Source organism: Macaca thibetana, chromosome 10, assembly GCF_024542745.1.
Source record: "Macaca thibetana thibetana isolate TM-01 chromosome 10, ASM2454274v1, whole genome shotgun sequence".
Lineage (NCBI taxonomy): Eukaryota > Metazoa > Chordata > Mammalia > Primates > Cercopithecidae > Macaca > Macaca thibetana.
The window spans coordinates 47789073-47812584 of record NC_065587.1 but is presented as its reverse complement, the minus strand read 5'-3'; the positions used below and the strand labels follow the sequence as shown (position 1 = coordinate 47812584).

The window sequence follows — 23512 nt, the reverse complement described above, 5'->3', positions numbered from 1 at the left end:
CCAAGATACCCTGCAGTGTTCCAAATCAGGAGATTTAACAATTTTTTTTTTACAGACGGAGTCTCACTCTGTTGCGTGGCGCAATCTCGGTCCACTGCAACCTGCACCTCCCAGGTTCAAGCGATTCTCCTGCCTCAGCCTCCCAAGTAGCTGGGATTACAGGCAGCCGCCACCACACCTGGCTAATATTTGTATTTTTAGTGGAGATGGGTTTCACCATGTTGGCCAGACTGGTCTTGAACTCCTGACCTCAGGTGATCCACCTGCCTCGGCCTCCCAAAGTGCTGGAATTACAGGCATGAGCTACTGTGCTCGGCCATCGGGAGATTTTTATCTGGGGTCTGCATGTAAATTTCACGGTCTAAGATCTGATATGGGATTACATTTTTATCTTCCCTACCTCTAGCTCCAGTTTAGCATTGCCTCCAATTATGGATGTAGGCAATGAACTACACTAACAACAGTGCTGGAGACGCTCGTCAATGGACCTGAAATGTGGTTGTACCACATTACACTCGCTGTAGTTCTCCAAGTTATCACTTATGCTCACTTCTGCACTTAGGGTAATTAACTTGCTAGCCACTAGGCTCCTGACATTAAATGCAGGTCTCTGGGACTACTGTGTATATTAACCGCCTGGGCTTGGGAGTGTCTCATTAAGATGCAGATTCTGATTCAGGAGGTCTGCGGTGCAGCCTGGGTTCCTGCATTTTGATCTACCAAGCTCCCGGCTGAAGTGGACATTTCTGGTCTTTGTACCAGTTTGGGTAGCAAGGGTTTAAAGTATGAAAATTGCACATTTAACATTGATGATTATATAATATGGTTTTTTAAAATGTGATATATCTTATTAGATTTAAAGACATCTTTTTGAGAAGAGTCCATCCAAATTGCCAGCAGTGCACAGCAGAACAAAGGTCAAGAATGCCTTCATCTGGCTGTTCTGGACAGAGGCAGATCTACCAACTGGGTCCTGGAGAGAAGACCATAAGGAATGCAGCTGGGGTGACTGTGGGGGACAACGGCATATACGGAGCAGTCTTCAGTTGTCACTGAGGTTGACATTGCTATCTCAGCCTAATCTATACCTCCTCCTATGTTCCTAAGGATTGGAGCAGAGAGGGGATTGTGTGCACGTTCTACCAAACTTTCAAGGAAAGGCTTTTCCATAGTCAACTGTTTCAGAGCATAGAGAAAGATTTTGCTTCAGCTCACTTTATAACAGCTATCTGATACCAATGCCACATGAAGAAATACAAAGTGGGAAAAAAGTACAAACAAATCAATCTTCTTTACGAAGCTAAATAAATGCCACAGGAGCTAGCGATACAGGGCTCGGGGGATGGGTGGCTCACGTCTGTAATCCCAGCACTTTGGAAGGCTGAGGCAGGAGGATCACTTGAGGCCAGGAGTTTGAGACCAGCCTTGACAACACAGACCTCATCACTATAAAATAAAATAAAATTAGCTGGGCGTAACAGGGCATGCCTGTAGCCCAGCTACTCGAGAAGCAGAGACATGAGGATGACCTGAACCTGATCGCGCTACTGTGTTCCAGCCTGGGCGACAGAGCAAGACCCTGACTCAAAAAAGTAAATAAATAAATAAATAAAAAGGAAAACGCAATACATTTGAAATGCAACGACTATTCCCAATTAAACACACACCTCAGAAAACCAACCTCAGAAAGCTAGGAATAAACTTGAATGCCATAAGTGATCTCAACCAAAATCCCAGGGCTTCTAACCTTACAACGATGGCGACATCAAAGCATGCCCACAATGAGGAAATAAGACAGATGGTTTGCGTTGACTGCTACTCTTCAATCTGAACTGAAGCACCAAAGCCAAGGCACACAAGGTCAAGTACAAAGTCATAAACAGAAAACTTATTTGCATATGTTAATTTTCTTAGGCAATCCAAAAGAACCACGTGTTAGAATCGTTGCCTCCCACTTACAGCTGGGTCAGAGACACCCTGACCTTTCCCCTCTTCCCTTGGTAACAGAACCTTCTTTGTAGCTGGGCACACGACCACACAGGAGAAACTTCCTTTTCCCAGCCTTCATTTCCACAGCTGGGCGTGGCCATGTGATTAAGTTCTGGCCAAACAGGCGAGCCCAAGCGATGTGCCTTTAAGGTGGCAGGAGGCCATTGTGGAGCAGGCTAATGAGAGTTGCACCCTTGGGATGACAAAGCAACGCAAGAGCCTGGGTCCCTGAAACCACCAGGCCGGTCCCACACCAGCCTGATCACTTACACCTGGAACATCACGGGGCAGAAATACTTTGGTTTTAAACCACCATTACATGAGTCCCAGTAGTCACAAAGGATGCGACTTCTGGGTCATGCCCCAAGGGAGGAATACTGTGAGGCCCCCATGCCTCTTCTCCTACTTTCCATTAGTTACATTCAGAGAACTAAAGCAGTCACCTTGGGCCCAGAGAAATAGCCTAAGTTTGCTTACACTAGGGAGGCGCGTCTGCTTCCCCCACTCAAGAACAAGGCCTTACGTTATATGTCCTGGACCCCCAGCATGCTCTGCAGTACCTCAAGAAAACATTAATCCAGCCCCTGTACATCTCTTGGGGTCGACCCCAGCCCAGTGAACGTTCCAGGCCTTTAATTCTTGTGAAGGTTATCTTGTGAATTTTAAGATTTTTGGCCTCCACCCATTGAATGGCAGTAGCCTAGCCCCAGTTGAGAACAAGCGCTCAAGTTATTTTCAGGATAGAGTCACCCACTCTGAAATTCCTTAAATTGAGCTGCCTCATCTTTCCTCAAAGGGTTCCGGAACCTGCATGCTTTCACTGACATCGTCACCCTGGTAGTCTGTCTTTCAAGGTGAAGATCAAACATTTCCTTGCTAACACGCTTGTCATGAGGCACCGTCCCCAGGCAAAAGTGGCCCTCTATTATAATGCCCTCTATTAAATATTACATAGGGCCTCTATTAAAAGTGACCCTCTATTATAACATTACAATGCCCATCTTTCTGGACAGAGACCGCCATCTTTGTCCAAAAATCTCTGTCCTCTCAGTGAAGGGGCTCCAGAGGCTCATCTGGGCATGTGCTGCCCCTCCTAAAACCATCCCTCATGTCCCCTTGACGCTCAGTGTGGCCATGACTAAGTCCCGCTCATGTTCCCCTAGGTCACAAGGGCCGCTGCTTCTGAGTTACAGCCCGAGGGAGGCATGCCGTGGGCCCCCTGGTCTGCTTCCATTGCCCGCTGGCTAAGAGATGCAGAGAACTACAGCACCTGCCTCAGACCCAGAGGCTAAGCTACGTGTCCAGGATGGCAGAGCCACTGGACCAGCTGTGGACTATGTGCCTCTGAAGCTGTATTCGAGAAATAAACCAGATGACATTTAAGCCACTGAGAGTGGTTTCTGAAAGAACAAACCAATATCCTCCCTCAAACACACAAGTATAGGATTTGTACTATAGACTAAGGGTTGGCAAAGTGTTTTGTAAAGGACTAGGTGCTATTTTAGGGAGGACGGGCCTGGTGGCTCATGCCTGTAAGCCCAGCACTTTAGGAGGCCGAGGCAGGTGGATCACCTGAGGTCAGGAGTTCGAGACCAGCCTGGCCAACATTGCGAAACTCTGTCTCTACTAAAAATAGAAAAATTAGCCGGGCATGGTGGCAGGCACCTGTAATCCCAGCTATTTCAAAAGGCTGAGGCAGGAGAATCACTTGAACCTGGGAGGCGGGGGTTGCAGTGAGCTGAGACTGTGCCAGTGCACTCCAGCCTGGGTGACAGAGTGGGACTCTGTCTCAAAAAAAAAAAAAAAAAAAAAAAAAAAGTATTTAAGGCTTTGTGCACCCTACAGTCCCTGTAGCAACTACCCCCTTGTAAGGCCAGAAAGCTACAAACAATAGGTAAACAAAGGAGCATGCCAACAGGCTGGAGTTGCCCATGGGCTGCAGTTTGTAGACCCCTGGTATAGATCATGGCACTCCTTTGCTTCAGCACATCTTATTTGTCTTCTCAGCGCTCGCTGCCCTAAAAGAAAGCACCTTTAAGAAGCTACTTTATTCCTCTTCTAAGATTACTATAGCCACAGGCCTCTGTGTAGCTCATCCTGGCAACCTCTTCATCTTCATCTCGTACCCCTTTGTTCCTTCTCCCAAGCCCACCCTACTAGACTGAGTTTCACGAGGCAGATGAGGCAGAGACCGTCCTGTTCATTACTGTGTCCCTAGTGCTTAATTCACATTCACTTCCTATCTTCTTACTGAGCTGTTGAACAGAGTGGATACCTACCCGTATGGATTCTGAGATGGCGGTCCAAGTCTTTCATGCCATGCACAGTTTTGAAGTGGCAACCTACAAAACAAAAATACAATTTTTTTTTTTTTTTTTTGACATGGAGCCGTACTCTGTTGCTCAGGCCGGAGTGCAGTGGCACAATCTCGGCTTACTGCAACCTCCGCCTCCTGGGTTCAAGCAATTCTCCTGCTTCAGCCTCCCGAGTAGCTGGGATTATAGGCACCTGCCTCCACGCCCGGCTCATTTTAGAATTTTTGGTAGAGATGGGGTTTCACCATGTTGGCCAGGCTGGTCTCGAACTCCTGACCTCAGGTGATCTGCCTGCCCCAGCCTTCCAAAGTGCTGGGATTATAGGAGTGAGCCACCATGCCTGGCCTGAAAAATACAATTCTTAAAAGAGAACCTCAGTTGAGTGTGGTGGCTCATGCCTGCCATTCCCCAAGCTTGGGAGACCAAGGTGGGAGGATCACTGGAGGCCAGGAGTTTGAGACCAGCCTGGGTAACATAGAGAGACCCCTATCCCCTCCTAAGATGCTGGGACTACAGGCATGAGCCACCAGGCCCGTCCTCCCTAAAATAGCACCTAGTCCTTTAGAAAACACTTTGCCAACCCTTAGTCTATAGTACAAATCCTATACTTGTGTGTTTGAGGGAGGATATTGGTTTGTTCTTTCAGAAACCACTCTCAGTGGCTTAAACGTAATCTGGTTTATTTCTCGAATACAGCTTCAGAGGCACATAACTTTTAAAACAAAAAACTTAGCCAGACATGGTGGTGCATGCCTGTAGTCCCAACTACTCAGGGGGCCGATGAGGGAAGATCACATGCATCCAGTGAGTTGGAGGCCGCAGTGAATTATGATCACACCACTATACTCCAGCCTTAACAGAGCAAGACCTTGTCTTGAGAGTCTGAGGCAGGAGAATTGACAGAACCCAAGAGGTGGAGGTTACGGTGAGCGGAGATCGCGCCATTGCACTCCAGCCTGGGCAGCGAGAGTGAAACTGTCTCCACAAAAAAAAAAAAAAAAAAAAAAAAAAAAAAAACAGTTGCCTGGCGCGGTGGCCCAAGCCTGTAATCCCAGCACTTTGGGAGGCCGAGACGGGCGGATCACGAGGTCAGGAGATCGAGACCATCCTGGCTAACACGGTGAAACCCCATCTCTACTAAAAAATACGAAAAACTAGCCGGGCGTGGTGGCGGGCGCCTGTAGTCCCAGCTGCTCGGGAGGCTGAGGCAGGAGAATGGCATGAACCCGGGAGGAGGAGCTTGCAGTGAGCTGAGATCTCGCCACTGCACTCCAGCCCGGGCAAGAGAGCGAGACTCCGTCTCAAAAAAAAAAAAAAAAAAAAGTGTCTGTATATGTATAACCTCAGGATGGAAGCTCCTACGAATCCAATGTTCTGGCGAGTCCCACGCTGAGCTCTGGATGCTACAGGACTCTTAGGCCCCACAGGGAAGGCTGTGTGTGCTGATGTAGATCCTCGCATGTTATCAGCATGCAAGAGTAACACGAGCAGGCAGCTCGGGGATTCACGCAGGGCTTGCATATCAGCACTTGGCTCAGAATGCTGGGTTTTATTCTTACCTGGGTAGCAACAGTTGAATGTCCTCTCTCCAAGGGTGGCCATTTGCTCCCTTGCCTCTGAGGGAAGAGTGATGACAGGGGTCTTCTGAGTGTCACTGCTTTCAGTGGAGAGGCAGGCTGCTTTTGGAACATCGTTATCAAGCTCTGAAGCTGAAATTGAGGCATAAGGTTTTGCTTAGTTTTTCAGTTATAACCACCATGCTAAGTCTTAGAATACAATAGGTTTAAGTTTATTTCACCTTCCTTCACCTTTCCAGAAATAATTAAAAACAAAAATGAAAGCCATGTGCCCAGGCACGGTGGCTCATGCCTGTAATCCCAGCACTTTGGGGGGCCGAGGTGGGTGGATCACGAGCTCAGGAGTTCAAGACCACCCTAGCCAATATGGTGAAACCCTGTCTCTACTGAAAATACAGAAATTAGCCAGGCGTGGTGGTGTGTGCCTGTAGTCCTAGCTACTCGAGAGGCTGAGGCAGGAGAATCACTGGAACCTGGGAGGCAGAGGTTGCAGTGAGCCCAGATCGTGCCACTGCACTTCATCCTGGGCAACAGAGCAAGACTCTGTCTTAAGGAAAAGGGGGAAAAAAAAAAAGCCACGTATGCTCTGTCTTGCAAAAGTCCTCTTCCCCTTACCACAGTTTCCAAGAAGTACAGGGGACAGGACACTGTCACGTAACAGGGAAACTGGCAAAATCCAAACTAAAAAAAGTAATATATGAGTACTTCTTAAATGGTGTGAAGACTAGTTTTTTTCCAAACAATTTCTAATCCATCCCAGGCTGATATTTCTGTAAACTATAATAAACACAAATTAGGAGAGAGTGGAATAAGACGAAACAGCCCAAACATCGTTACCTACAGCAAAAAGCTGGATGACACGGCAATATCAAAGTTTTGTTTTTAAGATGCTTACTCTGGATTTCTGATTTGTTTTGCCTCAGTTCAGCAAAAGGTCACAGGCCACACATCACTGATCTCCAGGATAAAACAGTTGTTTCAACAAATAACTTGAAAGAAGATGGAAGAGGAGAAAAACCAAAGACTAAGAGACTTGAGATGGTTGAAAACACTGTGACTCCTGATTAGAGTACACTGGAAAAGCTGTTTGAGATAGTAAGACGTGTGCTCACTTGCTGGAGTTTTGCTACAAGTGCTTTATACTTTGGTGTGAAAATGGAATTAGAGCTTAAAAAGCATTCCCCATAGTCTAAGGATGAATGTTGAAACATTTACAAGTTGTATGATGTGTAAGTTTTTCGTCAAAAATAATCCAGGGCAGGAGGAGAGCTGGCGTAAGGAGAAATGAGATTGGCCACATGTAATTAATGGTTGAAGTGGATCAGTAGGTGAGAATTCACTATATTATTCTATTTTTAGGAAGGTTGAACTATGTGAAATCGCCATTTTTGTTAGCCAAGACGGTCAAATAATTTCATGTTTCAATCTAATATGTAGGTTTTAAAATTCCTATAGCAAAGATTAAATACTCCTAGAAGATTCTGAAATATCTCAAAATAGACTTAAATCTAAAAGGAAAAAAGGTCCTCTCAAGGTCTGAAGTTTTGTTTTTGAAACGGAGCCTCACTCCGTGACCCAGACTGGAATGCAGTGTCACGATCTCAGCTCACTGCAACCTCTGCTTCCTGGGTTCAAGCAATTCTCCTGTGTCAGACTCCCAGGTAGCTGGGATTACAGGCGTGCACTACCACGCCTGCCTAATTTTTGTATTTTTAGTAGAGACAGGGTTTCACCATGTTGGCCAAGTTGGTCTCGAACTCCTGACCTCAAGTGATCCCCCACCTCAGCCTCCCAAAGTACTGGGACTATAGTCATGAGCCACTGTGTGCAGCCATCTAAAGTCTTAAAAGATTGACTAGCTTATGAATTATAGGCCAAGATCTGGGACTTTCTCTGTTCCAAGGTTATTATAAGAGGCGGATTTCACTTTTATTGGAGGATTTGTGGGGGTAAAGGAATCTTAGCATGAGAAGCTGTACGGCACAGTGGTGAGGGCTTCGGTCTTAGGCAGAGGGTTTGCTCAGCCATGTGCTGTGCTACTGGAGAGCTACTTAACCTGAGCTTCAGTTTACTCATTTGCAAAAGGAGACAACATACATGCCTCAGAGCTGCAGAGTTAAACAAGATGAAAAAATATAAGTTCTCAGTACAGTGCTCAGTCTGAGTAAATGCAATTATGTGGCTTCAGATGTCACAAGTGAGGACTACAGATTTCACATCCTAGCAGTTGTGCTCGAAGCCCCTTAACAAGTGATCTAGTCCAGTGGCTCTCAACTGGGGACCATTCTACCACCAAAGGACACTCAGCAATGCCTGGGAACATTTTCAATTGTCAATGTTTCTGTTTGCATGCATGCGTGAGAATGGCATCTAGTGGGTGAAGGCCAGGGATGCTGCTAGACATCCTATAGTGTGCAGGACAGCCCCCACAAGGAAATGATGCAGTCCCAAAGGTCAATAGGGCTGGGGTTGAGAAAGTCTGCATTAGTCCTACTCCCAATGTTTCTTCCAAGTGTAATTCTGATACTGTCACTATCAACTAGATCATGGGTTCAATGTAGTTTCCCAGGCCTTACCCTATAGTCACTGAAAACTTAGGGCAGGCAGAGGGTGGTAGTGTGGATCAAGTAGGGATTTGTGATTCCAAGGACTTGCGATTTTTTTTTGAGACACGGTCTTGCTGTCACCCAGGCTGGAGTACAGTGGCACCAACATGGCTCACTGCAACCTCCACCTTCCAGGCTCAAGCCATCCTCCTACCTCAGCCTCCCGAGTAGCTGGGACCACAGCCATGCACCACCACACCTGGCTAGTTTTTGTTATTTTTTTTGTAGAGACAGGGTTTTGCCACGTTGTCCATGCTAGTCTCAAACAATCTAGAGCTAGATTGCTAGAGCTCAAGCAATCCGCCCACCTTAACCACCGAAAGTGCTGGGATTAGACATGAGCCACCACACCTGGCCTCAGGGACTTGCATTTTTGAAGCACTTGCCAGAGGATTCTGCTGTATTACTTGCAAGTCCTTGCTACTCAAAGGGCGGTTCCTAGAGCACCAGCATCACCTGAGAGCTTGTTAAAAATGCAGAGTCTCGGCCGGGTGCAGTGGCTCACACCTGTAATCCTCTAGCACTTTGGGAGGCCAAGGCGGGCAGATCACGAGGTAAGGAGATCAAAACTATCCTGGCTAACACAGTGAAACCCGTCTCTACTAAAAAAAAAAAAAAAAAAATTAGCCAGGTGTGGTGGCGTGTGCCTGTAATCCCAGCTACTCAGGAGACTGAGGTAGAAGAATCGCTTGAACCTGGGAGGCAGAGGTTACAGTGAGCCCAGATCGTGCCGTTGCACTCCAGCCTGGTGAGTGAGACTCCATCTCAAAAAAAAAAAAAAAAAAAAAAAGCAGCAGAGTCTCAGGCCTACAGAACCAATCCACACTTTAGCCAGATCCCCAGGTGACTCTGGAGCACAACACATTACGATTTGAGAAGCACAGCTCACAGCCAGTGGTTCTCAGACATGAGCGTGTATCAGAATTGCCTAGAAGGCTGCTTACAACACAGGTGGCATAGGCTCCCCCTCCGGAGTTCCTGATTAAGTAGGTATGGGGTGGAGCCAGTGATTTTTCGCTTCTAACAAGTTCCCAATTGATGCCGATGCTGGTCTGGGAACCATACTTTTTTTTTTTTTTTTTTGAGACGGAGTCTCGCTCTGTCGCCCAGGCTGGAGTGCAGTGGCCGGATCTCGGCTCACTGCAAGCTCCGCCTCCCGGGTTTACGCCATTCTCCTGCCTCAGCCTCCCGAGTAGCTGGGACTACAGGCGCCCACCACCTCGTCCGGCTAAGTTTTTGTTTTTTTTTTTTTTAGTAGAGACGGGGTTTCACTGTGTCAGCCAGGATGGTCTCGATCTCCTGACCTCGTGATCCACCCGTCTCGGCCTCCCAAAGTGCTGGATTACAGGCTTGAGCCACCGCGCCCGGCCGGAACCATACTTTTGAGACTTACTCTGTGAGCAAGAAACTGGCTCAGATGCTAAAGGCTGCAGGACTGCAAGTTTTCAGCTCATTGGAACCCACACTTGCCAGATCTGCAACCCATCCTATGGCCCTCAGGGGAAGACACAAAACCTCATTGCTTAGCAACTCACATAGGAGAAGAGAAAACCATGAAACTCTAATTCCACAGAAGTCAAGCAACACTGGAAACAAATCTAAGTGAGGTACTGTATAACACCGTGGTTTGGGGAATAGACTGGGAAACCAGTAAGTTTCAAGTTTTACCATTTATCAGCTGTGTCCCCCTGGATAAGATACTCAACTTCCCTGTTCCTCAGTTTCCACGTCTGTGAAATGGGAATTATGGCCATCTCATTAGCTTAGATGAAGTTCTTTATATAAGAGAACCTAGTGTTAGTCAATACTGTATAAATGCTATTAGTGTTATTCACTGATAATACACACATAAGATTCTACCAGATTCTCAGAGGGAGAAAAACGCGTGTTTTCAATGGAAACTAGAAAATAAGAGGTGGGTTAAAGGATGACCCAGATAGAGCCTCTGATGAGGTGTGAGGAGCCTCAGATTTTTACATTTAGACATCCAGGAAACCAAGGAAGGGCCGAAGCCCACTCTCCTGGGAAAGGTGCAGCAGGGGGAGGCCCTCGGCCTCTGGAAGTGGGGGTAGGCCACATTTGACAATTAGAAACCAGGTGAGCACCGCGAGGGTTTTAACCCCTGGGGAAACGGATGATGTTCCCTCAGTAAAGGTTCCTCTGGCCCCTCCGTCATTTTACTGGTGGGACAGGAAGTCTACTGGTTACTTTCCATTTTATTTTCCTCCAAAAGCTACTTGAGTTGCAAAGACACTTGCAAATTATGAGTGGCCCAACCTTAGTAAAAAATGTACCCCCTTGCCAGTGTCACAGACCAAAGATGCTAGGATAAAAAGTCAGCTGGAAGACGGCTTTTTCTCCGAAGTGGTGGCTGGGGTTGAGACACACTACTGGGCCGGCAGAGTCTGCGTCCTGCTCCCACAGAAGGCACCTCTACTCCAGGACGCACAACACCCTCCCCATGCCCGAAACACTGGGTGCGGCTCCAGAAGGCGCCTCGCAGCGCCGGCTGCAGGAATCCAAAGTAGCTCAGTGAACTGGCTTTCAACCCCAGCCTGGGGTTATTCAGCAACTCTCTTCTATAAACACCTCCCACAAACACTCAGCATCCCCAGTACCTCCCCAGCTTCCCCTAGGCGCAGAGATCAGCAAGAGCCCCGCCCCTCCCCCCAAGGGGGCGGATGCTGTAAGTCCCACCTGCCTATCTCCGTCCCAGGCCTTGGGCACAAGGGTGGTTATACTATGCTGGTTATGGTAGCTCCACCCGGACAAACTTTCTTTTAACATACAAGTTATTAGTTTAGTAGAGCCTTCATTAAACTACTCCCCTCCACCTCCTCCTCGGGAAGGTGTGGTCAAAGCCCACCAGACCGACTGTAGTGGAAGTTGATGCGGAAGTTGGAAAGCCTGCGTCTCTGGAGGGGTGAGCCTCCCCGGAGAGGGGACCCGACATCCTCCTTTCCGCGCCAGGAAAGAGCGGGGGAGAAGAGGAAGTCCAGTTACGACTCCTTTCCTCACCCTCTTAAGGGAAAGGTATCGGCTAACCACGGGGAGCTGGGAGCCGAGGAGAAAGTAGGAACCTGCAATCTCTTAATCTAAGCTCAAAATAAGCAAAAAGGGAAGCGCCTTAGAAATGCAGATTCCCCGGCCCCACCCCCGAGATTCCAATGGAGGCGGGGAACGGGCAGGGGCGAGGGGGTCCCTAATGTGCGGGAGGAATTCGGCGAGCGAGAAAAGGTCCCCTCCCGTAGGCTCTTCTGAAGCGGAGGATCCCCGGACGAAAAATGCTGCCCAGGGGGCTTAGGGTAGCCGAGGATCTCCTTGCTACATCCTGTGTCCACGTGGCAGCCGAGGAGGGGGTGTGGGGGCCGCCTGTTAAGTGAGACAGTATCACTGCTCTATCCCCACCAGGGCTCCCACTTCTCTCGGATGAAATGCAGCGCTCTTACCGGGGCTCATGGCCGCCCCCCACCCCCCACCGCCTGCCCCCATCACCTCTCCGGCCTCCAGTGACCTCTCCGGCTACAGCAGCGCTGACGCCCTGGGCCCCTACGCTTGCGTTCCCTCGGCCTGGAATGCTCTTCCCCCGGGTACCTGCACGGCTCGCTCCCTCCCATCCTTCTGGTCTTCGCTCGAACGTCCACTTCTCGGTGAGGCCTTCCCTGGACAACGCATTTGAACCGTAACCCCAGGGCAACGAGCCACCTTCCAGGCGCGCAGCCGAAGCCTAGTGCCAAGGGGGCCGGGGACCCCGAAAACAGCCTCTGAGGGGTCCTCTGAGCATCCTTCCAGCGTGCTTGGGAGGCAAACTCGTTGACTAGCTCTTGAGAGGAGTGGCTAGAGGAATTCAGGCGGGGAAGGGGACCGGTTGACTCCAGGAGGATGTAATTTACAAAGGCGGGGCTCGGGGACGCCCGGGTCCGAGTCCCTGGACTCTGCGCCGGACGCTTCCGCCCGCCCTTTCAGGCCCCCTGCCCGGTCCTCGTACCCGCGCGGGTCCGGAGAACCTCTGGGCACCAGCCCCTGGGCGGGGCTCCAGCAGCGCTACTCACCCGGCTCCCCCGCCACCTGCGGGGCCACCTCCGCACATTCCCGGCGCGCAGGGCAAGGCTCCTCGGAGTTGAGGTGCTGGGGCTTGGCCTGCTTGCGCCGCGACATGGCGCGAGGACGGGGCTCCCCGCGCGTCCCTAGGAGTGGCCTACTTCACACAACGAATTCCCGGAGTTCGGAAATTACCCCCCTTCGGCTGGAACGCGCATGTCCCGGCAATTCTGCTCATCAGCCGAGCAGGGCGATTTATCAAGAGTCCTGACGGCTGATTGGCCTGGAGCCAAGACCCCAGGAGTCCGGTGAACTTGTGGTTCGCGCCCTGGCAGCCCGCGCCACCTGGGAGCTCGTTAGAAATGCAGACTCTCGGGCTCTACCCCAGACCCGCTGAATCAGAATCTGCATTTTAACAAGATCCCCAGGTGATTCGCATGCACATTAAAGTTTGAGAAACCGTGTCTGCATTTTAACGAGATCCCCAGGTGATTCGTTGGCCCATTAAAATTTCAGAAGCGCAGCTCTCCTCCAACTTTAATGTGCGCACGAGTCACTGGGGATCTCGTTAAAATGCAGATTCTGACTCAGTGAGTCTGGGGTGGGGCCTGAGCTCCTGTATTTCTAACGAGCTCCCAGGTGAGGCTGTGGCTGCAGCGCTGCACAGGCTGCGCTTTTAGATTCGGACTTAATTGGTCTGGGCTGGGACCTGGGCATTGGGATATATATTTTTTAAAAGCCGTCTCCCTCCCTCACCACCCTCATCACACACACAGGTTATTCTGATGTGCATCCAAGCTGAGAAGCACGACCTCCACTCCTGGCTCTCAACCCTGGCTGCATACTCAAATTTAAATTTTAAAAGAGTTGGAGACACTCTGGTGTGTCCCTCCAACTGCAGGGAGAACATGTTCCTGGAGGACGGGGTTAAAAATGCAGATTCCGAAAGTTCTGGATTCAGGTGGCCGAGGCCAGGAATGTGTGTTTTTATACAGCACGCGCCCGCTCCCGCCCCGTGACTCGGGCGCACTGGGTCTTGGACCACACAGGAGGGCTTTTGGGGCCAACCCGACGCTGGCCCCACCCGGCAGGTGACGGAGGCGTGGTCCTCGGGGGGTTGAGCTAATTAGCGTTCGTGCTCAGACTGGCTGGGACTTCGATGAGACCCGAGGGAGACCCCTCCTTGCGCCGCGTAAATGATATCCAACGGGGAGTAAGAAAGCCACCTACGTACGCCAGGTGTTTACTTTCTTCAAATTGGGGAGTTACTTAAGACAGGGTTGTGCCCCAAGCTTGCCCGAACCTGAGAATCACGTGGGGGCCCTTGTTTCAAAAAGACCCAGCCAGGCTCTGCTCCGAGTTTTTGGGGCGGGGCCTGAGAATCGGTATTTTTAACAGCACAGCGTATGAGTTTTACGGGGTCCCGGTCCTGGGGGGTTAGCAGCATCTGTAATGAGCCTTCTATGAGGTGAACGTTGGCGAACCCCGGGGCAGGGCCTGCGAGAACAGCATTTTTTGCTTAATTGTTTCCATTTCTTAAACGCTGACCTGTTTTCCTCAAACTTCCCTTTGATTTTCAGGTTGTGAATCGACTTAGGGATATTTGTGTAATGCCGGGTGAAGTCATGTCAGGTTCCATTTCCGAGACTTAAACTTTTTTAAAAAAACAACTCTTCAAGTCTTCTTTGGGATGTATGTGTAGTTACACGTATCTGTAAAGACATTTGAAAATATATACACGTGGCCGGGTGTGGTGGCTCATGCCTGTAATTCCAGCACTTTGGGAGGCTGAGATGGGCGGATCACATGAGGTCAGGAGTTCTAGACCAGCCTGGTCAACATGATTAAACCTTGTCTCTACTAAAAATACAAAAAATTAGCTGGGCGTGGGGGTGGACGCCTGTAATCCCAGCTCCTGGGGAAGCTAAGGCAGGAGAATCACTTGAACCCGGAGGTGGAGCCGAGATCGCACCACTGCATTCCAGCCTGGGTAACAGAGTGAGACTCCATCTCAAAAAAAAGAAAAAAGAAAAAAAATATATATATATAATGTATATGCACACACACACACACTCATGTTTATCATGTCTCCTTTTGAGGAGACTAGATAAACAGTGGTTGCCTCTGGGGAAGTTGAAGAGGGGTGTATGAGGGATATGGGAGACATCTGATACCCCCTTATACTGCTTGAGGTGTGTACATGTGTTTGTATTGCTTTGTTGTTATTTCACCTCAGGTGTACACAATCAATCATTGGTACATGAGGCATTATTACTGCCCTATTGTTAGCCTACACTTGTACACCTGCCTACATTTTTTAGGCTGCTTGCTTGCACCCTGTTTATTATGACATAATAAGTACCAGGGAACCTACTGCCCCGAAGTAGGACCTTAACCACAACCTACATCTCTCTTTATATGGCCTCCTGATGTCCCCTCTCCTCCTCTGCCCTACAACTGAATAACCATCAGCCTGACTCCTACAGATCTCATTCATTTGCTTTTTCTCTTTAGCACGTTTTATTGTACCTACATTTATTCCTTAAAAAAATACAATTTTAATATTTAAAGAATATAAAAGGGTATATAATCTTCCAAGAATAACTTTTTTTCACTTAATATTATTTTGCTAAGATCATCCAAATTGCTGTCATTGTTTAATTGATTTTGACTGCTCTGTAAATATTCCACTGTGTGAAAATGCCAGTTTCTTCACCTACTCTCCTGTTGATGGGCACATGGGCCTTTGCCAGGTCTTTGCCATTGTGAACAGTGCTGCTTTGATCTTTCTAAAAAGTGTCAGAGTTTCTCATGAGTGAATATATACCTTGGGGTAGTATAAGAGATAATGCCAAAATGATTGTATTAACTTATACTTCCCCAGCAAGGTATAAGAAATAACATAGGTCAGGCTCAATGGCTCATGCCTGTAGTTCTAGAACTTTGGAAAGTTGAGGTTGGTGGATCACTTGAGCTCAGGAGTTTGAGACCAGCTGGGTGACATGGCAAAACTCTGTCTCTATAAAAAATATACAAAAATCAGCTGGATGGGTGACACACATCTGTGGTCCCAGCTACTCTGGAAACTGAGGCAGGAGGACGCTGAGCCTTGGAGGCTGAGGCAGTGGGCTATGTTTGTGCCACTGCACTCCAGCCTGGGCAACAGAGTAAGAACCTGTCTTGAAAACAAACAAAATACCCAAAATGTGAAGCCCATTCTTTCTCACACTCAGGATTATAAAATGTCTTGATTTTTGCCAACTATATTGACATAAAATGGGGTCTCAGTATAGTCTTGACTTGCATTTTCCATGTCGGTATACTTACAACCAAAAGCAAACTGAAAATTGTAAATGTGTTCCACAAATATAACGACAACTGATAGTCTTATTTTTGAAAAAAAAATTGTTTTTACTCTTTTGCAAAACATCCAATCAGAGTTCTAGTCCTAAATTAAGGTTTTGTGTTTTTTTTTTGTTTTGTTTTGTTTTTTTGAGACGAAGTTTCACTCTTTTTTTTTTTTTGAGATGGAGTCTAGCTCTGTCGCCCAGGCTGGAGTGCCATGGCACGATCTCTGCTCACTGCAAGCTCCGCCTCCTGGGTTCACGCCATTCTCCTGCCTCAGCCTCCCGAGTAGCTGGGACTACAGGCACCTGCCACCATGCCCGGCTAATTTTTTTGTATTTTTAGTACAGACGGGGTTTCACCGTGTTCGCCAGGATGGGCTCGATCTCCCGACCTCGTGATCCGCCCGTCTGGGCCTCCCAAAGTGCTGGGATTACAGGTGTGAGCCACCGTGCCCAGCCGAAGTTTCACTCTTGTTGCCCAGGCTGGAGTGCAATGGCACGATCTCAGCTCACTGTAACCTCCACTTCCCGGGTTTAAGCAATTCTCCTTGCTTAGCTTCCCAAGTAGCTGGGATTACAGATGTCCACCATGACGCCTGACTAATTTCTTGTACTTTTAGTAGAGATGGGCTTTCACCATGTTGGCCAGGCTGGTCTCAAACTCCTGGCCTCAAGCAATCCATCTGCCTTGGCCTCCCAAAGTGTTGGGATTACAGGCATGAGCCACTGTGCTGGGCCACCATGTTTGGTTTTGGTTTTAATGGCTTTATTTCAAGGCTCAAAATTAAATATCTGAAAATAAAAAATCTTACAGGGTCTACAGATGCAAATGAAAGCAAAGTATCATTGGCTATGCATAATCAGTCATGATTCTCCTCTTTCAGTCCCATTTGCCAATTACACAGGTTGACTATTCTGTTGAAATCCAGCTAGTAAATTTTCATCTTCCCTCATAACCAGGAGCTTCTGCAAATTAAAGTGAAGAAGACACATCACTATATTGTACCTGGAACAAATGGATTTCAAACCCAGGGAAGCTCTTTTTTTAAAAGATGTTTAAACAGGCTGGAAAAATCTGTTTGCTGGCTGAGTGCAGCGGCTTATGCCTGTAATCCCAGCATTTGGGAGGCCAAGGCGGGTGGATCACCTGAGGTCACGAGTTCGAGACCAGCTTGGCCAACATGTCAAAACCCCATCTCTACTAAAAATAACAAAAATTAGCTGGGTGTGGTGGCACGTGCCTGTAATCCCAGCTACATGGGAGGCTGAGGCTGGAGAATCACTTGAACCCAGGAGGCGGAGGTTGCAGGGAGCCAAGACTGTGCCACTGCACTCCAGCCTGGGCGACAGAGCGAAACTCCGCCTAAAACAAACAAACAAAAAAACCTGTTGTTAAGTTTAAACACATAGATTGAGGTTCTCATAGGTGACTTTTCATTGTTTTCAGCAACAGTATCACATAACAAGGGAATCATGACCAAACATGCATTTAAAAGTACTTTCTCCATAGGATGTTTCTGTTGAAAACTAGTTACTTCCTCTTCTTCATATATTGCCTTTGTCCTGATTTTTTTTTTTCCCCCACTTAAACAAAACACTGAAACTTTAATTGAACCAGAATTACACCTGTCAAAGATCTGGGCCGTATACTCCTAACTCTTCTCTATAGCACCAGTTCCTTGTGAGGGGTTATTTCATCAGCCACCTGAGTAAGTGCTCCAGCTATCCCCAGATCAGCTAGAGACATCCCAAGCATGGCCACATCAGCATCAATGTCCAGGCATACTCAGGGTTCAGAATCGTGGGTTAGTACCACTTTTCCCACCACCCCCTTCTATTCCACAAAGGACTCACAGCCAGCAGGTTAACTCTTCCCTCCCCACCCCTACCAAACCCTGGAAAACCACAGAGAGCCTTTTTACAGCTCCTCTTTCTCAGCCCACTTCTTCTGGAAGGCAGTTAGGATGTTGAAGCTCTTCTGGAACTCCTCCTTCTTCCGGTCACTCAACTCGTTCTTCTCAATCAGCCTGGCGATCCATGTCATCTCTGATGCTGGGAAGTCCTCCCCTAGGTCTAAGATTTTCCCTATGATCTTCAGGTGTTGCTTGGCCCAGTTCTTCTCAGTCTCCCTCACACTTGAGAGGTGGTCCTGCCCTTGTTTCAAGAGGGCCTGGCGGGCCTCCACTCCAGAGGCCCTGACGAACTCCCCAGCCAGGGCGTCGTACGCAGGCAGGCCACCAGGCCACCAGGCATCCCTAGATAGACGCATTTCCCCTTCAGCCAGCGCTGGATGGCTCCAACCTTAACTGCCCCAGTACATGGGACTGGGTTCTCAAAGTCCTCCTCCCAGAAGAGGTAGAAGACCGGGTAGCTCTCCTTGTGCAGCTTGTATGTCTCACTCAGCTCCGTGTTCAGCGTGTCACCATAATCTGAGATCCCCGTCTCTGCCACCAAGAGATCATCGCTGGAATCCAAGTTTCCAGGAAGACGCCTGAACTCATCCTGCTTCTCACCATAGCGGTACTGGGTGTCGAACTTCACCAAGACGAATCAGCTTTTGGGAATGACCTTGTAGAAAGTGACCGTATCCAGGGAAAGGGCACCCTTGGTGTGCAGGCCGCTGCCGCCATGCGGACGGAGAGGAGCAGGAAGCCCAGGAGAAGGGGAAGCAGTGGGGGGAGAGAGACGCGGAGTGGGGCACGGCAGCAGCCATCTCGCTGGGTTCCGCAACCGGGAGGTGGGGAAACTGTAGTGGAGAACGGCCCAAGTCAGCCGTCAATTTTTTTTTTTTCTTTTTTTTTTTTTTTTTTTGAGACGGAGTCTCGCTCTGTCGCCCAGGCTGGAGTGCAATGGTGCGATCTTGGCTCATCGCAACCTCCGCCTCCTGGGTTCAAGCGATTCTCCTGCCTCAGCCTCCTGAGTAGCTGGGATTACGGGAATGTGCCACCACGCCAGGCTAATTTTGTATTTTTAGTAGAGATGGGTTTCCCCATGTTGGTCAGGCTGGTCTTGAACTCCCAACCTCAGGTGATCCGCCTGCCTCGGCCTCCCAATCTACCTTGCCCAGCCTGCAGATTTTTTTTTTTTGAATAGTTGTTAGGTAATCCCCTTTGTTCACACAGAAAGTTAATAAATTTTCAAACATTATCGCTTTGTAGAAGAAAAATGGAGAATATCTGTAATTCTCACAATGCTTAAGTATTTTGCCAAGAGATAAACAGCATACTTCTGAATTATACAACAGATTCTCCTGGCCACTCTACCTCTCTTTACAAACATAAAGATTCCAGAGGCAGGATAATGTAGTAACTAAGGGCACATTCTGGAGCCAGCCTGCGTTAGAATCCTGGCTCTGGCTAGGCACGGTGGCTCACACCTGTAATCCCAGCACTTTGTGAGGCCGAGGAGGGTGCATCACTTGAGGTCAGAAGTTTGAGACCAGCCTGGACAACCTGGTGAAACCCCATCTCTACTAAAAATACAAGAAATTAGCTGGGCATGGTGGCGAGCACCTGTAATTCAGCTACTCAGGAGGCTGAGGCATGAGAATCGCTTGAACCCAAGAGGCAGAGGTTGCAGTGAGCCAAAATTGAGCCACTGCACTCCAGCCTGGGCAACAGAGCAAGACTCCATCTAAAAAAAAAAAAAAAAATCCCTGCTCCTCGCTCTGGCTCTGTTCACATCCCACTTGTGTGATCTCGAGAAAGCTGTTCCGTGTCCCATTTTTCTCATTAATAAAATGGCAATGCCAAAGGTGGCTTGAGGATTAGTGAATTTATATATGTAAATGGGTACAGAACGACATGTAGTACGTAAATGTAGTACGTACATGTAGTACTCTAAGTATTAACAGTTGGTATGATAATGGGGTAAGAGTTATAGTTATCTATGAAAGTAGCACTCATCTGTAATTGGTTATTCCATTTAACTAGGCACAGTTACTGTTTTACATGGAAATAGATTTGAAGCAAACAAGCACGTGTGACCTTATTCCACTCTTCTGAGTTGCAGAATTCCCATGCTTTCACAGTTTCAATCCACATATTAAATGAGGAAAGCTTACTCTTCTTTTTAAAGAGAAAGAGATAATAACAAAGTATCAATACAGTGTTGTTTCTGATTGTCCTGGGCCTCTGGGGATGTGGGCACTCTGGTTGTGTTCTCCTACCTTTTTTTTGTTGTTGTTGTTGTTGTTGGGACAGGGTCTTTCTCTGTTCCCCAGGCTGGAGTACAGTGGCGTGATCTTGGCTCACTGCAGCCTCAACTTCCAGGTCTCAAGTGATCCTCCTACCTTAGCCTCCCAAGTGGCTGGGACTACAGGCACATGCCACCACACCCAGGCTAATTTTTTTTTTTTGTAGAGAATGTGTTTCACCATGTTGCCCAGGCTGGTCTTGAACTTCTGGGCTCAAGTGATCCTCCCACCTCGGCCTCCCAAAGTACTGGGATTACAAGTGCGAGCCACCATGCCTGGCTGGGTTCTCCTTCCTAAGCATCCTCATTAAACTTGTATCATTAATACTACCATTCTCTACTGTGACTACCAGAATGAACAAATAAATGTTTATCCAGGCACAAATGATTCCCCAAAGGGGTGTAAAACTAGACAGGAGGCCGGGCATGGTGGCTCATGCTGTAATCCCAGCACTTTGGGAGGCTGAGGTGGGTGGATCACGAAGTCAGGAGATCCAGACCATCCTGGCTAACACGGTGAAACCCCGTCTCTACTAAAAATACAAAAAATTAGCCGGGCGTGGTGGCGGCGCCTGTAGTACCAGCTACTTGGGAGGCTGAGGCAGGAGAATGGAGTGAATCCGGGGAGTGGAGCTTGCAGTGAGCCGAGAACGTGCCCCTGTACTCCAGCCTGGGAAACAGAGCAAGACTCTGTCTCAAAAAAAAAAAAAAAAAAAAAAAAAAAAAAAACTAGACAGGAACAAATCATATTTATTGATCATCACACTTGTCAGGAATTCTTTTTTTTTTTTTTTTGAGACCAAGTATCACTCTGGTGTCCGGGCTAGGGTGCAGTGGTGTGATCTCGGCTCACTGCATACTCTGTTTCCTGGATACAATCGATTCTTCTGCCCCAGCCTCCCAAGTAGCTGAGATTACAAGGCGCTCGCCACCATACCTGACTATTTTTTTTTTTCTTTCATTTTTAGTAGAGACAGGGTTTTACTATGTTGACCAGGCTGGTCTCGAACTCCTGAATTCAGGTGATCCACCTGCCTCGGCCTCCCAAAGTGCTGTGATTACAGGCATGAGCCACCATTAGTTCATTCGATAACAATTCTTTGAGCCCACTTTATTGCCTGGCTCTGTTCTAGGTGCTGGAGATAGAGTGATAAAGACAGACAAGAGCCAGAAGGGATTCACAGAAGTAACCAGAGAATGTACAAGGTCACTTTAGAAAACAATAGGTGCTATGATCAAAATATTGTGGTAGTGTGATCGGGAGTGACTGGGTGGTAGCGGTGGGTACCTGATTTTTGCTATAAATGACCTTTGAGCTAAAACACGAATGTAATAGCCAGCCATAGAAGGAACCAGGGAGAGAGCGTTCCCAGGGGAGGGAGGAGCAACAGCAAAGATTCTTTTAAGAGACCAACTTTGGTATGTTTGAAGCAAGTTAAGGAGATTCAGGGGCTAGGTAGCTCCCAGATAAGAAAAATATGATATGTAAAAATTTGAAAAAAAAATGTTCAAGGTCACTTATGATTAAAGAAATGTTAGTTCAAATAAACGGAAATGCTAGTTTTCGCCTGTCCCGATAGAAAAGATTAAACACACACACATGCTGAGTGTAAGCCAGCTATTCCATGCCTATGCTGTATTTTTCAAACTCACTGTGCAGAGAAGTCACCTGGGGATCTTGTTAAAATGCAGATTCTGATGCCAGTGTGTCTCAAAATGTAACATGTATACAGATCACCTGGGGACCTTGTTAAAAGTCACATTCTGATTTCAGTGCTTCTCAAACTTTAATGGACAGAGGAGTCACCCGGGGATCTTGTTAAATGCAGATTCAGGGCAACAAACATGGAAGGGGTTACTAATTATAAGGGAATGGCTAGTAAAGCTCATTCCCACTGTTCTTTTCACCTATCGGATCAATAAAAATTAAAAACACTCAGAACATCTGTTAGCAAGAGTGCAGGGAAATTGGTTTTCTAATGCATTACTAGTGAGAGCATGAATGTTTATAGCCACTTTCGAGGGCAATTTGGCAATACGTTTTTAAATATGTCCTGCCAATCTATCAATTCTGCTTTCCATCTATTCTCCTCCAGAGAAACATTTGCACAGGCACACAAGGGAGAATGTCCAAGAATGTTTGTTGCAAGTCATTGTTGTAGCAAAAAAAAAAAAAAAAAAAAAAAAAAAGAAGAAAGATCCATCCTCAATGTCCAACAATAGGCAAGTGGCTACATTAAACTGAGGTTTAGCCATATCATGAAATACCAGGCCAGATTTATGAATATAAGCATGCTTAGATCTCTAAGATATATTGCATTAAAGAAAAAAAAGCAAGGCCCACATAGATATACAGATCTAAACACATACTCCAATCTATACATATTTTCTTTGTTTTTTTTTTAGGCAGAGTCTCACTCTGCTGGAGCACAGTGGTGGTGTGATCTTGGCTCACTGCAACCTCCGCCTCCCAGGTTCAGACGATTCTCCTGCCTCAGCCTCCCAAGTACCTAGGATTACAGGCATGTGCCACCACGCCCGACTAATTTTTGTAATTTTAGTAGAGACAGGGTTTCACCATGTTGGCCAGGCTGGTCTTGAACTCCTGACCTCAGGTGACCCACCTCAGCCTCCGAAAGTGCTGGATTACAGGCGTGAGCTACTGCGCCCAGCAGGCTGACTCCAATTTTGAAAGAAGTTCTACTGTGGTTAAAATGCTATCAAACAGCATTGCATGTTACAGATAAATCTTTTGTGACAGGAAGTGTTAATTGATGCAGAAAAACTTCATTGTTGTCTTATTTTAAGAAATTGGCACAGCCACCCCAACATTCAGCAGCCACCACTCTGATCGGTCAGCAGCCATTGACCTCCAGGCAAGACCCTCCACCAGCAAAAGGATTATGACCCACTGAAGGCTCAGATGGTCACTAGCATTATTTAGCAATAAGTATTTTAAAATTAAGGCATGTACACTATTTTTTAAGACATAATGCTATTACACACTTAGTAGACTCCAGTGTAGTGTAAATATAACTTTTTTTTTTTTTTTTTTTTTTTGAGACGGAGTCTCGCTGTGTCTCCCAGACTGGAGTGCAGTGGTGCGATCTCGGCTCACTGCAAGCTCCACCTCCCAGGTTCATGCCATTCTCCTGCCTCAGCCTCCCGAGTAGCTGGGACTACAGGCGCCTGCCACCACGCGCGGCTAATTTTTTGTATTTTTAGTGGAAACGGAGTTTCACCGTGTTAGCCAGGATGGTCTCGATCTCCTGACCTCGTGATCCACCTGCCTCGGCCTCCCAAAGTGCTGGGATTACAGGCTTGCGCCACCACGCCCAGCCTAACATATATTATTTGATTGCAGATACCTTCATACTGTTTTGTTAGTACCTGGGCCTCATAGGCATTGGAGCCCTGGTTTCAAAGTCACTTTAAGAATGAAT

General features: G+C 47.7%; 1 protein-coding gene and 1 pseudogene across 2 annotated transcripts in view; both read right to left on the bottom strand.

Annotated features, from left to right (window-relative positions):
* ZFP64 (ZFP64 zinc finger protein) overlaps window positions 1–23512 on the bottom strand; it is a 109969-nt gene that overhangs the window by 19366 nt on the left and 67091 nt on the right. The window contains exons 1-3 of one of the 2 annotated variants that reach the window (XM_050746527.1): window positions 12082–12212; window positions 5864–6013; window positions 4269–4331 (exon numbers count right to left, since the gene is read on the bottom strand). In XM_050746527.1, coding sequence (XP_050602484.1) covers window positions 4269–4331; window positions 5864–5906 — 106 coding nt within the window. In that variant the 5' untranslated portion in view covers window positions 5907–6013; window positions 12082–12212. Of the gene's footprint in view, window positions 1–4268; window positions 4332–5863; window positions 6014–12081; window positions 12213–23512 lie in introns of those variants that run through there. The other variant, XM_050746524.1, reaches the window with a different exon arrangement.
* On the bottom strand, window positions 17794–18588 carry LOC126929849 (endoplasmic reticulum resident protein 29-like; annotated as a pseudogene).